General features: G+C 41.0%; 1 protein-coding gene across 1 annotated transcript in view; it reads left to right on the plus strand.

Moving 5' to 3' along the window:
• The window catches only part of RPE65 (retinoid isomerohydrolase RPE65), a 25,853-nt gene extending 16,354 nt beyond the window's left edge, over positions 1-9,499 (plus strand). The window contains exons 9-12 of the mRNA XM_045291742.1: positions 2,602-2,945; positions 3,054-3,148; positions 3,256-3,367; positions 8,648-9,499. Coding sequence (XP_045147677.1) covers positions 2,602-2,945; positions 3,054-3,148; positions 3,256-3,367; positions 8,648-8,799 — 703 coding nt within the window. The 3' untranslated portion in view covers positions 8,800-9,499. The remainder of the gene's footprint in view (positions 1-2,601; positions 2,946-3,053; positions 3,149-3,255; positions 3,368-8,647) is intronic.
• The last annotated feature ends 4,418 nt before the right edge of the window (positions 9,500-13,917 follow it).

The raw sequence follows: 13,917 nt of genomic DNA on the forward strand, positions 1-13,917 counted from the left end.
CAAGCGGCCATCTAGCTCAGAAGCAACAAAGCCCACATGGAAGAAGCACACCAGCCTGTGTGATTACGAGGTGCCGAAGGGATAAGTTATCAGACATCAAGGAACAAAAAATCATATCATTTTTGAATGAGGGGGGGATGTGCGGAGTGGAGACCCAAAGCCCACTTATAGGCCACTGGACATCCTCTTAAAGAAGGGTCTTGAGGAGGAGATGAGCCAGTCAGGGTGTGATGTAGTAACAATGAAACATACAACTTTCCTCTAGTTCCTAAATGCTTCCCCCTCCACCCCACTATCATGATCCCAATTCTACCTTACAAATATGGCTAGACCAGAGGATGTACACTGGTACAGATAGGAACTGGAAACATAGGGAATCCAGGGCAGATGATCCCTTCAGGACCAGTGGTGTGAGTGGCGATACTGGGAGGGTGGGTTGGAAAGAGGGAACCAATTATAAGGATCTACATATAACCTCCTCCTTGGGGGATGGACAACAGAAAAATGGGTGAAGGGAGACATCGGACAGGGCAAGATCTGACAAAATAATAATTTATGAATTATCAAGGGCTCATGGGGGGCGGGGGGAATGAGGAGCTGATGCCAGGGGCTTAAGTGGAGAGCAAATGTTTTGAGAATGATAAGGGCAATGAATATCCAAATGTGCTTTACACAATTGATGTATGTATGGATTGTGATGAATTGTATGAGCTCCTAATAAAATGATTTAAAAAATCATTTGGCATTCTAGAGAGATGAAGACAGATCATTATTTTGCATTTTTATTCCATACTCATTGGCTGATTTCTACTTTTAGTTCTCGATATTCAGTGTCTGATTTGCAGTACAGTAGAACAACAGTAAGACATTTTCGTGTGATAAGAAATGCCAATCAAAGTCAACATATTCAATGTGACTTGTATGCATAGTACAGTACATGTTGTCCTTCATTGCACAAGAGGTGTTGCAACAGCAACTAAATGGCATGTAACACTTTGTATCAAGGCTTACATCAAATGTGTGTGGTAAGCAAAGCCAGATAGTACTGCTCTATAAACTCCTTGAAAGATGGGGAGTGGGGGAGTGGCACAGGTGGAGTAGGAATTACAGACAGGTAAAACTACTTTGGTAAAGGCAAGGGAGAATTTCAAAAGAAAGACTTAATATGGAAATGTAAAATCCTCCTGGGGCTAGCTTAGGAGGAATGGAAGGGACAAGGCAAGCAGACCCCAGACTAGTAAAATAGGTTGGTGGGAGTGACATTCAGAGTGTCTTTATAAGCCTTCGAGTGTTCTGTAAGGGAAGGGCAGTCACTAGTGTGTTTTAAAGATGGTTGGGGCAGGGATGGTGACATGTCAGAAAGAGCACGCTGGCAACATCATAGGGAAGTATTGCAAGGTGAGAAGCCCACAAGCCCTGGTGGGAGACTAATGCCAAACTGCGCACAAGAGATGAAAGATCTGACTTCAGGCAGTACATCTGGGAAATAAGGCAGATAAAAAGTGAGAATCTTTTGCAAACTGAAGCAAGAGGTTAGTTCTAAGTGCATCCCCTACTCTGGATGGTATTCTCAACAGACTAGCCAAAAGGATTCTTTTTAAAAGTAAGTTGCAACATGCTATTTCTTTGCACAACACCTTCCAATGACTCCCCTACCTCTCATGCAAAGAGAAAGAGTACATCCTCCCATAGGCTATCCAGTCCTGTCCAACTTGACTCCTTTGCCTCCCCGCCCCCCTCCTGCTCCCAGGCCCTGGTTCATCAGGGGCAGGAACCCTGGCCTGTGAAGCTCCTTAGAAGCATCCCATGGCTTCAGGCATTTGCCCTCGGGTCTCTCTTCTGGCATGCTCTTTCCAAAATAGCTCTCTGCATTGATAATTTCCCCAGCTCCCACAAGATTTATCTTAAATTCTATCTTTTCAGTGAGGTCCACCCCAACCACCTGTTAAATCCTGCACCTACCCATCCTTCACACTTCTGTTCCCCTTTAATCTGTTCTACGCCCCTCCCTCCATCATCTTATCTATGGTGCAGTATAAGCAATATGCAATAAATATAACGCATTTGGTAATTATATTGAGTGTATGTTATTTATATTATTTAAGCTCAATGGGGCAGGAAATTATTCTCTGAAATACCCCAAATACCCTGCGCTGAGTCTAGCACATAATATGACCTCAAATGTATATTGAAGGGCTGGATTAAAAATGTTTTCTTAGTAACAGCTCACGGTCATCTGCAAAGGTGAGTGTGCGCCTGCTCGTGCCCTTGGCAAACATCTGATGCAGTGGCTTTTCTGTATTCTTTTCCCTTTTGACAACATAAAGCATGCGTGCTGGCGTGTGTGTTCAAACAGAATAAAAATTATGAGAGGACTTCAAGAAGTTTCTGGAAAAACATCCATGAGCTTTTCGTGGCGTTGTTTACAAGCTTTTGGAGCACACGTGTCTACCCTAACCATACAAGAAATAATGCTGCCGGGGGGTTCCTCCCGCTGGCTGCAGAGGCCGGGGTTTGGCAGCACAACCATTTGTCTGGTGTTTGCTTGTCCGCGGGGCTTGTTTTCCCAGATCCCTTCGTTTACTCTGAGCATTAACCCAGATTATGCAACTGGGTGACTGGGAGGCCGCGGGGCCCCACAGCCACTCAATGCCACGGCCAAAAGCAGCTCTCCCAGTCCGTTCCAGGCCTGCCCGGCTCTCGTTTCTGCCCTGCTTCTCTCTGCAGGACGACATGGCGCGATCCAGAAACGAAACCTCCGAAGACTGCGGTTCGGGCGGTTTGTTCTCGCATTCCTTTACACTCGCCTCCGCTGTTCCGCCCCTCGCAGGCTGACACGGGCAAGAATCTGGTCACGCTCCCCAACACCACTGCCACTGCCATCCTGTGCAGCGACGAGACCATCTGGCTGGAACCCGAGGTTCTGTTCGCGGGGCCTCGCCAAGGTGAGACAGTCGTAACAAGAAATTAAAGAAATCTGACTCAGAAAGAGCCAATTGATGACATTCAAAGAGATAAATTACGTTTTTCTACACTTGGGCTCTATTTTGTAGCGTTTGAATTTCCTCAAATCAATTACCAGAAGTATAGTGGAAAACCTTATACTTATGCCTATGGACTTGGCTTGAATCACTTTGTTCCAGACAGGGTAATTCATCTCTATTACTAATTTTGACACAGTACTTTGAATCATGTCAGTCACATAAGTACAGCTGGTTAAACGGTGTATTGTTTATTTTGCTTTGTTGCAAGCAGCTCTGTAAGCTGAACGTCAAAACAAAAGAAACTTGGGTTTGGCAAGAGGCTGATTCCTACCCATCAGAGCCCATCTTTGTGTCGCACCCCGAGGCCATGGACGAAGATGACGGTAATTCAACCAGGGGACGCGTCCCGACACTGCCTCTTTACTGGGTTTCTATGTCAGTCCTTGAGGAGAGGCCTTAGCGTGAAATGAGCCTTCATCCGACTGAACAGGACAGCAGTAACGAATTTAACCAGGAGATAGATGGCAGAGAAGTTTTGTTTTGGGGCCACTTCTCCTTAGTCCACAGTACTCCTGTAAAGAGGTCCACAGGGAAAGGACTTCGTGGCCGTGCCCTTGAAGTTTGGAGCTGGGAGCCGAAACAGACGGAAAACGGGAACAATGGCGAAGGCGCCATTTTGTGTCTGATGAGTTATCAGGGCCTTCTCCGGTTGAGAGAGAGAAGGGGGAAGAAAAGCGACACACACTTCGAGGGTTTTGTCCTTCCACAGAGATGTATGCATGTATGGAAAAGAATTCGTCTTTCGGCAAATGGGGTTCGAAAGGGTTCCAAAGAGGCAGCCTATAAAATAGCAACTCAACTGCAAAACATCGTTCTTAGCTACCTACAGGTTAGCTGGGACACATGAGAAATAAGACCGAGATATGGAAAACCAAAGAAAAGCAAGTAATATAGTTAATTGTGGAGCCGTATCATGCTAAGCCGATTTACATGCACAGCCCACCCGGTCACAACTGAAAAGGACTTGCCTTCATGTTGTTGGTCTTCGACATTACAGAAATAATATACCCTACTGCTTTAGAGTCCTTTAATATACATTCCTATTTGATTGCCACATGTTTGTTTTATTAACTCATTTTATTGGGGGCTCGTAGAACTCTTATCACAATCCATCCATCCATCCATTGTGTCAAGCACATTTGTACATGTGTTGCCATCATCATTCTCAAAACATTTGCTTTCTACTGGAGCCTTTGGCATCAGCTCCTCATTTTCCCCTCCCTCCCCGCTCCCGCATGAACCCTAGATAATTTATAAATTAGCATTATTTTGTCATATCTTACACTGTCCGACGTCTCCCTTCACCCACCTTCCTGTTGCCCACCCCCAGGGAGGAGGTTATATGTAGACCCGTGTAGTAGGCGGTGATGCCGGGAGGGAGTGGGAAGGTGGGGAGAGAGGGAACAGCATGCGTTTTGAGTAGGAACAATCACCCGTGCAGTCAGAGAGCATCCACTCTCTTAGTGACCTAGGGCTGTCACAACAAAAACTACCACAAGTGAATGACTTTAAAGAATAGTCACAAAATATTTACTTTGTCCCCAGTCCGAGAGGTTAGCCATCCAAATCATGCCCTTGGTTGTTGGTGTCTTCTGGGGGCCTTGCTCCTGGATCCTGTTGTCAGCCTGTACTCTTGGGTGCTCTTTCACTTGTAGAAGGGACCCGGCACCCCACGGTGGTGCACCTCTGTGGCTTCTTTGCCCTTTTTCATGACAGCTTCCAGGAGTGATGAAAGCAAACATTAAGTCCTCGACTACTAGCTGTAAGCCTGGTAGTTTGAACTCACCCAGAGGCACCTTGGCAGACAAGAGGAGCAATCAGCTTCTGAAAGGTCACAGCTTTAAACCCATAGAGAGCAGTTATACTTTGCATACCTGGAATCACCATGAGCCAGATGACAATTAACAACAACTCAGAAATGATTAGCTTTAGGATCCACCATACGCTGTTTGACTTAGTTGACATATAAAAAAAAGAAAGAGAGAGTCCATTCCAAAGGTCAGGTCCAGAGGTTTGGGCTTCAGAAAAACTTGATTTGGTGGATGGGAGGGTGTTGTGAGGTGCCTTCCAATTGGTTCTGACTCAGAGTGATCCTGGGTACAACGCAGCAAAACTCTGGCTGTTGCTGCACCATCCTCACAATTGTTGTTACGTTTGAGCCCATTGGTGCAGCCTCTGTGTCAGTCCACCTCATCAAGGATCTGCCTTTTTCCACTCTCCTTCTGCTTTACCAAGGAGGATGTCCTGTTCCAGGTACGAGTCTCTCCTGGTAGCATGCCCATGTCATGAGACAAATTCTCACCATTCGTGCTCCCAAGGAGCATTCTGACTGTACTTCTGCCAGGACAGACTTGTTTGTACTGGCAGTTCCTGATACTTTCAATATTCTTCACTGCTCTCATAATTCAAATGCATCAGTTCGTCAGATTCCCTTATTCATTGGGCGACTTTCACCTGCATGTGAGATGACTGACATAACGTGACTTAAGGGAGGTGCACATTAGTCCTCAACGTGCCACTCCTGTTCTCCAGTTCTTTAAAGAGGTTTTTCAAGTGCCATTGACTTACCCAGTGCAGTACATTATTTGATTTATCGACTAGTGCTTCCATGAGCATTGATTGTACATCCCAGCAGAATGAAATTCCTGACAACGTTAATATTTTCTCCCTTTATTATGGTCCTACTATTCCAGTTGTGAAATTTGGGTTCTCTTTATATTCAGTTGCAATCCGTACTGAGGGCTGCAGACCTGAATCTTCATTAGCAAGCGCTTCAAGTCTTCTTGGCTTTCAGCAAGCAGGCTGTGTCGTCTGCATATTGCAGGTTGTTAGTTCAAGCCTTTCTTGAACCTTGATATCGTCCTCCTCTTCATACAGTCCAGCTTCTCTGATCATTTGCTCAGCATAAAGATTGAATAAGTAGGGTGAAAGGCTGTAACGCTGATGCACAACTTTCCTGATTTGGAACCACAGTGTGTCCTTGTTGGTCTTGAACAACTGCCTCTCTGCCTCTTAATCCCTATTCATGTTCCCTAGGAGCACAATGAAATATTCTGGATTTCTGATTCTTCCCAATGCTGATAATAATTTGTTGTGATACACAGAGTTGATTGTCTTTCATAGTCAAGTAAACACCTTTCTGGTGTTCTCTGCTTTCAGTCTAGATCTATCTGAAATCAGCAATGACATCTCTTTTTCTGTGTCCCCTTTTGAATCTGGATTGAACTTCTGGGAGCTCCACGTCAATGGGTTCTACTGCAATCATTGTTGAATTGTCTTGAGCAAAGTTTATTTGCATATGATATTAATACTATTGGTTGATAATTTCCACATTTTGGTGCATTGCCTTGATTTGGAATGGGCACAAAGATGGATCTCTTCCAGCCAGATGGCCTAGTAGGGGACTTCCAAATGTCTTGCCAAAAGGGAGTGAAATCCTTCCATCTTCTTTTGATTCTTCCTGTGTTGTTCAATATTTTGCCCATAGAATCCTCAAATATTGCAACTAGAGGTTTGAGTTTTTTCTGTAGTTCTTTCAGCTTGGTATATGCTGAACACATTCTTTCTTTTAGACTTTCTGTCTCCACGTCTTTGAACATTCCACTTTAGAACTTTACTTTGTCTTCTCTAACTGCTCCTTGGGATTTTCGATTCAATTCTTTTCCTTCCTCATGTCTTCCATGTGCTTTAGTCACCCTTCAATCACGAGCAAGTTTCAGACACTTAAGTTTTTCTTGTCTGTCTTTCCTGTCTTTTAAATAACCATTTTCCTTCTTCATTTTTGATGTTCGTGGTGTTGACCCACAACCTATCAGGCTTCTGTCAGTAGTGTTTAATGTATCAGAGCTATTTAAAAATATTCTTAATATACCCAAGGTTGTATTTTGACTTGTGTAGACTTATTTCAATTTTCTTATGAACAATTAACGATCTGTTCCACAGTCAGTCTCTGGCCTTCTTTTGGCTGATAATACTGATCTTCCCCACCGTCTCTTTCCATAGATACAGTCAATTTCACCACTCACACTCCATCCGCTGAGATCCATGTGTATAACTGCAGTTCATGTTGTTTAAAGGAGTATTTGCTATGAAGGAAATACTCATGAGTCTTGAAAATGCTATCATGTTTCTATCACCAAGACCATGTTCTCCAACAAGTGACTGTTCTTCTTTGTTTCCAACTATCACATTCCAGTCACCAAGAATTATTAATGCATCTTGATTACATCTTCAATCAATTTCAGACTGAAAGAGTTGGAATTCTTCAATTTCTTCATTAAGTTGAATAATAGTTGCATGAATTGGATTTCTACTTGGGGGGAAAAAACTACCCTATCACAGAGAACATTGTACATCAAGCCGGATCTGGACATTTCTTTTTTGGAGATGAGTATGACGTTATTGCTCTTGAGTTTGTTATTCTTGGCATAGGAAACCACATAGTTGTCTCATTCAAAATGGCCAACACCAATCCATGTCAGCTCACTAATGCCTTGGATAACAATCTTTATGTGTGCCATTCCACTTCCAATTTTCCTAGATTCGTATTTCCTACATTTCATGTTCTTATTATTAAAAGCTGTTTGAAGGTGTTTTGATTGTTTATTTTTATCATTTTGAGATGAACTTCATTAGCAAATGAAGATCCTGAAAGCTTTATTCCATCTACGTCACTTTGGTTTATTCTACTTTGAGAAGGCAGCTCTTCCTCAGTCATAATTTGATTGCTTTCTGACCCAAAGGGCTCATCTTCTAACTCTATATATGACAATGTTAGGCTGCCATTGATAAAGTTTTCAGTAATGAATTCCTCAGAAGTGAACAGCCGATTGCATCCTCATTGTCTATTCTTTGCCAGGAAGCTCCACTGAAACTTGTTTACCTTTTGTGACCCTACTGGTATTTGAAATACAGGCGATATAGCAACCACCATCACAGCAACATACCAGACACCTCTGTAGGACAAACTGATGAGTGGTGGGGGGTGAGGGAGGCAACTTAACTTATAATACGTACTATATGCAAGTCATTGTTCTAGACCAGCAGTTCTCAACCTTTGGGTCACAACCCCTTTGGGTTGTCGAACGACCCTTTCACAGGGGTCACCTAAAACCATCGGAAAATGCATAAATATTTCACAATATATAATTACATATTGTTTTGTGATTAATCGCTATGCTTTAATTATGTTCAATTTGTAACAATGAAAATACATCCTGCATATCAGATATTTACATGACAATTAATAACAGTAGCAAAATTACAGTTATGAAGTAGCAACGAAAATAATTTTATGATTGGGGGTCACTACAACATGAGGGACTGTATCAAAGTGTCACAGCATTAGGAAGCTTGAGAATCACTGTTCTAGACTATTGGGATGCAGTAGTGCGCAAGACACACAGGGAAGACACTCCCTCTTGCACTTCATAGCCCAGGAAACAGGATAGGTACATAGTCCAAGGTGGTCACACAGCCAGGTAGAAGACTCAAATCCAAGTGTGAAGTTATATGGTTTCCCATTGAGTTTTCTCTATTTGTTATTGTAATGGCTCAGGTCTGGGATCTTCTACAACTCTCCCTCGTTTACTTCTGTCTAACAGGTGTGGTCCTAAGCATCGTGGTGAGCCCTGGGGCAGGGCAAAAGCCTGCCTACCTCTTGATCCTCAATGCCAAGGATTTGAGTGAAGTTGCCAGAGCTGAAGTGGAGATTAACATCCCTGTCACTTTCCATGGACTCTTCAAAAAATCCTGAGCAAGACACTGGAAGTTCTGCTTTTCTCTTTCAAAGTGTGATGACAAACCAAGAACAACAAAGCTGCTATCTGCAACCAAACTCGGTCCCATTTTAGCCTTCTGTTTGTTATGATTTTAACGGTGGCTGCACCTGAGTTTGCAATGTTTTAGAGCACTTAGTTAACCAAGCAATTCCTGTACCAAGGGTGCATGTTTAGATAGTCATACTTTGTAGGACAGCAGACCGCAAATGAAAACTCTTTCACGTATTTGACAATCAAATAAATATTGAATGTGAAATGATTAAAGAGTTTTATATCCATACTGTAAACATGTATGTTAAGGACCTGTCTCCTTCTATTATTATTTAACACTTAAAATCAAAATCCTCTACAGTTGAATGATACGTGGCTTTGCTGAGTCAATGTGGTATCATGCACAGGGGCTTAATTAAAAGTCAGTTCAAATTTTTTCTCAAGCCAGAGTCGATCATCTAAGAATAATCAGAGTGATTAAGCTCTATTTTAATTGCTCAAAGATTCTCAAGTTTTGTGAACCTTAACATTTCCATTTAATATAGGCAAACACTAATAGTTCTAATTTTACAGTGAGAAACTCTGTGTATAATCAGTTAAGAAAGTTCAATCAAATGAAATCTCACTCAAATGAAGTTATATCTGTATTTATAGATATTAAAAGCATATGTAACATCAAAACAAGCACATGTATTGGTGAGTGTTTTTTTGGGGCGGGGAACAGCATAATCTGCTAATGTCATTGTTACTTAGAATGAAAATAGTATGCTAATGTTAAAAATTTTAACTACGTTGCCTTTTCTGTTGAATTATACTTAAGCATACTGTAATCATTTGAGAAAGAAAAACAAAAGAAAAATATTAAGTCATTAATCTTCAGGTTTTGAAACATTTTAAGCACCTCGGTTTTAGAAATTACTTTTCTTTCTCCTGTGCTAAACCCTGCAACAATTATAAAGAGTAACACAAATGATATACTATTTCTTCATTTGGTATCATTTTGTGTTCAAAGGATATGCGTCATCACATTAAGGGTGATGTTGGTGTTTCACTAAATAATTATCATTTAAAGGAATAGACTGACCAAGGTACTGGATGCATCCAATTTGTTTCTTTATTTAGATAAAATTCAAACTCATTTTTAAAAATTATAAGTACTTATCAACCCATTTTTTAAGGAAACATTGAACATACAGAAAGTTAAAATAATAAAGATAAAATGATAAAATAAATTTGGGTGGTAGTTTTTTATAGCTTTTTTTCCCCCCTGTGGATTTTTTTAATGGAATCTCAATTTCTTTGTAAATAACTTCTAGTGAGAACTAGAAATATAAAGTTAGAAAGAGGAAAATGTCAGCGATTACAGGCAATATGTGACTGCAGACAAATATCAGAACAGTATTTTTTGTCTCTAGACAGGGACATATTTCCACGAAAAAGGCTGTTCATCTAGTTCTTTTTAAAATTCATAAAATAACTTACTGAATAATGACTAAGTTTAAGACTTCAAACTTGAGAGAATTTCTACAACTGCTACTCAGTACAGATTCCAATCACTGCCATCTTCCTGTTCCCACTTCATGGTGCCCATCTTCTCCTGCTGTAGGATGCCACTCTCAACAGGGTTCCCTACATCTGACTACAGTGTCATTGGGAACAGAGGCCAAGCTGGTTACAACAGAGTTCTGTCAATGCCTGTTTGCCCACACAGAAGACTCAGCTATTGTGATTGCTAACAGAACAGCACAGCATTTCAGGAGCTGCTTTTTAATGCTTGAGACAAAGGCTTTAAAAAGGTAAAGCAGCATGAGGGAGATTTAAGTCATGCAAGAGAGCAACTTGGACACAGATAAAATGAATTAAAGAATCTGCAACCCATTTGGAGAATTTACAGGCCCATGTCTCACCAATAAACAAAGAAATCTGTTTTGAAGGGGAAAGAATCTATTGAACTAAGATGAAGAAATCTATTTATAAATAGTTTTGTTTAAAATAAGCAAGTTTGGGGGGCAGTTGATTGTGTTTCGGTCTTGGGCACTTGACATGTTGAAGCTGGCTCATCAGCTAAGGCAGGATTTGTCAGCTAAGAAGAGGGGATAATAACGTGTTTGGTGTGATAGCATCACAAGCTAACTAATAACTGATGAACGCCTCCTGGCAGACAGTCTAGATGGAGTCCTTGTACTATGTTCTCAACCAGAAAAGGCCAACAGACAGCACAGTCAGGCCACCACTGAGCATCCTAGGGCCATGTTGTTTCATTATCCCACTGTCTGGACCAGGAGTGAAACCAGTGCTTTTTCTCAAGTGAGCTTAATGGGAAGAGTATCAATGCTGAGGAAATATAAAGAAGTGAGGCTTAATCTAATGTACAAAGCTAATAATTTCCCCCTGAAAATTTGATTTCTGATATCTTTTCAAATATTTGGACTAAATTAAAACTTTTATTTCAAACACAGATGCTATCATGCACGTAAATCACCACGTCTTGGCGCATCTACATTTTCTGACTGCTCAGTAGCCCAGACTATTGATTCGTGGGCCGAAATGCCCCTTAAATATTGTACTGGTGAACTGGTGCGGATGTAAGACAAATAGCACATTTTCTTTAAAAGTTTTCATTATTATTGCCTTCTATTATAAGTACCTCCATGAATTCGATATTTGTTTGTCTTTGGGGCTGGAAACATTGCATATAAATTCACAGATTATGTTGTTATAAATATGCATACAGAAAACAAACAAATCATAAAATACAATATTACATGTCATTCAATGTAATTTGGATACATCCTGTGCCAGGAACTGTCATTCTCTTGTAGCAAGTATTTATTAGCATGCTACTACTTAGTCTCTATAAAATCTCATATGTAAATTTGATTATCTGATTTTTCAGGATCTCAATAAAGCTAAAAAAATGTGATAGTTACAAGGATGAACATATAACCTCCTCCCTGGGGAATGGAGAACAGAAAAGTGGGGGAAGGGAGACACCGGACAGTGTAAGATATGACAAAATAATAATAATTTATACATTATCAAGGGTTCATGGCGGAGGGGGGAGCGGGGAGTAAGGGGGAAAGGAGCTGATACCAAGGGCTCAAGTAGAAAGAAAATGTTTTGAGAATGATGATGGCAACAAAGGTACAAATGTGCTAGGCATACAATGGATGTATGTATGGATTGTGATAAGAGTGGTATGAGCCCCCAATAAAACGATTAAATTTAAAAAAGGAAAACAGAACATATGGAAACAAACGAACAAACAAAAAATGCGGTAACTTTACCAACCCTCCACAGAGAAGGGGAATGTAAATCCAAATACCATACTCTTAGCCACTACACGCCATTACTTCTCTAAAAAAACATTGCCAAGTAAAAGTCAATAATTCAGCAATTTTCTGAAGAAGTGAATGTGTCTAAGACCGATTTGTATGATATGTAATTTGTATGATTTGTAGCTTTAGCATTGATTATATAGATCATCAATTATATTGATCATAAAATTACTATTACTTTTATCACCATTATCTTCAATTGGGAATTTCCAAATTATATGCCACTATACCCTGGGTCTCTACAGAAAACTACAGGTGAGTCATGGGATTGTTTAAATTTTCAAGGGAAGTACAGTGACATCTGCTGGAAGCGGAGAGCTATTACAAGACAAAAACAACCAAACTCACTGCCAGGTGTCAATGCTGACTCTTGGTGACTCCTGTGGGTTTCTGGAACTGTTTATGGGCACGGAAAACCCAGTCTTTCCCCCTCAGAGATGCTGGTGGTTTTGAACTGCAGACTCTGTGGATCGCAGGCCAACGCGTAACCACTACGCCACGTGAGGTAATTCCCATTTCCCAGTTTGGATCACTCTATTCCTTGTGATGGTGTCCTGTCTTTAAAAGTGTAGATTTCCAGAGGCTCCTGTAAAAAGCACCATACAAAAGTAATGTAGAATAGAAATATGACTCCAGAGTTGGAAAAATGGTGCGATCTCAAAAACGGCACTACGTTCTTAGAACAAAGATATCTATTATGTCATTTGAGTCTTACTACTTAGTAAAACTAAATGTCAGATATTTATCTTGGCCTAGAAGTGCCAGTAAACAATTACTGAGATACCACTAAGCGAGTCTTGTCATTCATTTAATAACTCAACAGAAATCTCAGGACTTGGATTTCTCAAGGTCCTTTAACTTGGAGCCATTCATACGAAGATTTTCATCTCCTTCTCCAGGACATCTCCCAAGACCAGAAGAGTTTAAACTTCAGAATTAGAAGATCTTCCATACTAAAAAAATAGGCATTGCTAAGAGTTAGGAAAATATAGGAATAATTTATTTTCAATGGAATTACCAATAATCTGCAAACCTAAGAAGCAAAGAATGTGAATTTTAGTGGAAAGTATTAGAAATTCAGAGAATTAGAGAAGAAATGGAAACCTGGCTGAGCTTACATGAAAACAAACAAGATTTTAAAATTCTTCTTGACCATAGCTTGCCATGAGCTATTATCTCAATAGTATAATAGGAGCCTACCCACCAGAAGAATTTATTTCAGAGGACAGCACTGAAGCAGCAGCTCCGGGAGAGGGACATGTCTGATCAGAGCACATGGGAGCAAATGAAGGGGGAGGAAGAGAGAGTGGAGCACATTCCCGCTCAGAGCAGCCAATCCACAGAGAAGACCATATGGCCGGCCCCACTATGAGACATGACATCTCTCACTGACCTACAGCCCTACAGGGGACAACACTGGAGACATAGTGTGGGAACTGCGCCCGATCTGATGCCTCCACACGGAGGCAGAACACTAAGGGCATGGAACAGAACAGCAAGGGGAGTAGAGCAACAAAGTCCCCAGGGAATACCAAAAACAGACTTTGGAGCCAGGGCTTGTTGCCCCAACAGACTCGACTAGAAAACACTCCTAAAGGACAACAAACAGTCCTTGAACTAACTACAAGCCTTTCTTTCTTGTTGTGTTTGCTTTTGTTTTTGTTTTTTTGTCATTGGTTTGTTGTTATTGTTTTGTTGTATATTGTTGCTTGGTTTTGCTCTGTCTTGTTTTTGTGCATGTTATTATCTCCGCAGGTCTGTCTA

The sequence above is a fragment of the Echinops telfairi genome, unplaced genomic scaffold (assembly GCF_000313985.2).
Source record: "Echinops telfairi isolate 266 unplaced genomic scaffold, ASM31398v2 ScPeMD7_443;HRSCAF=831, whole genome shotgun sequence".
In the NCBI taxonomy this organism is placed as follows: Eukaryota; Metazoa; Chordata; class Mammalia; order Afrosoricida; family Tenrecidae; genus Echinops; species Echinops telfairi.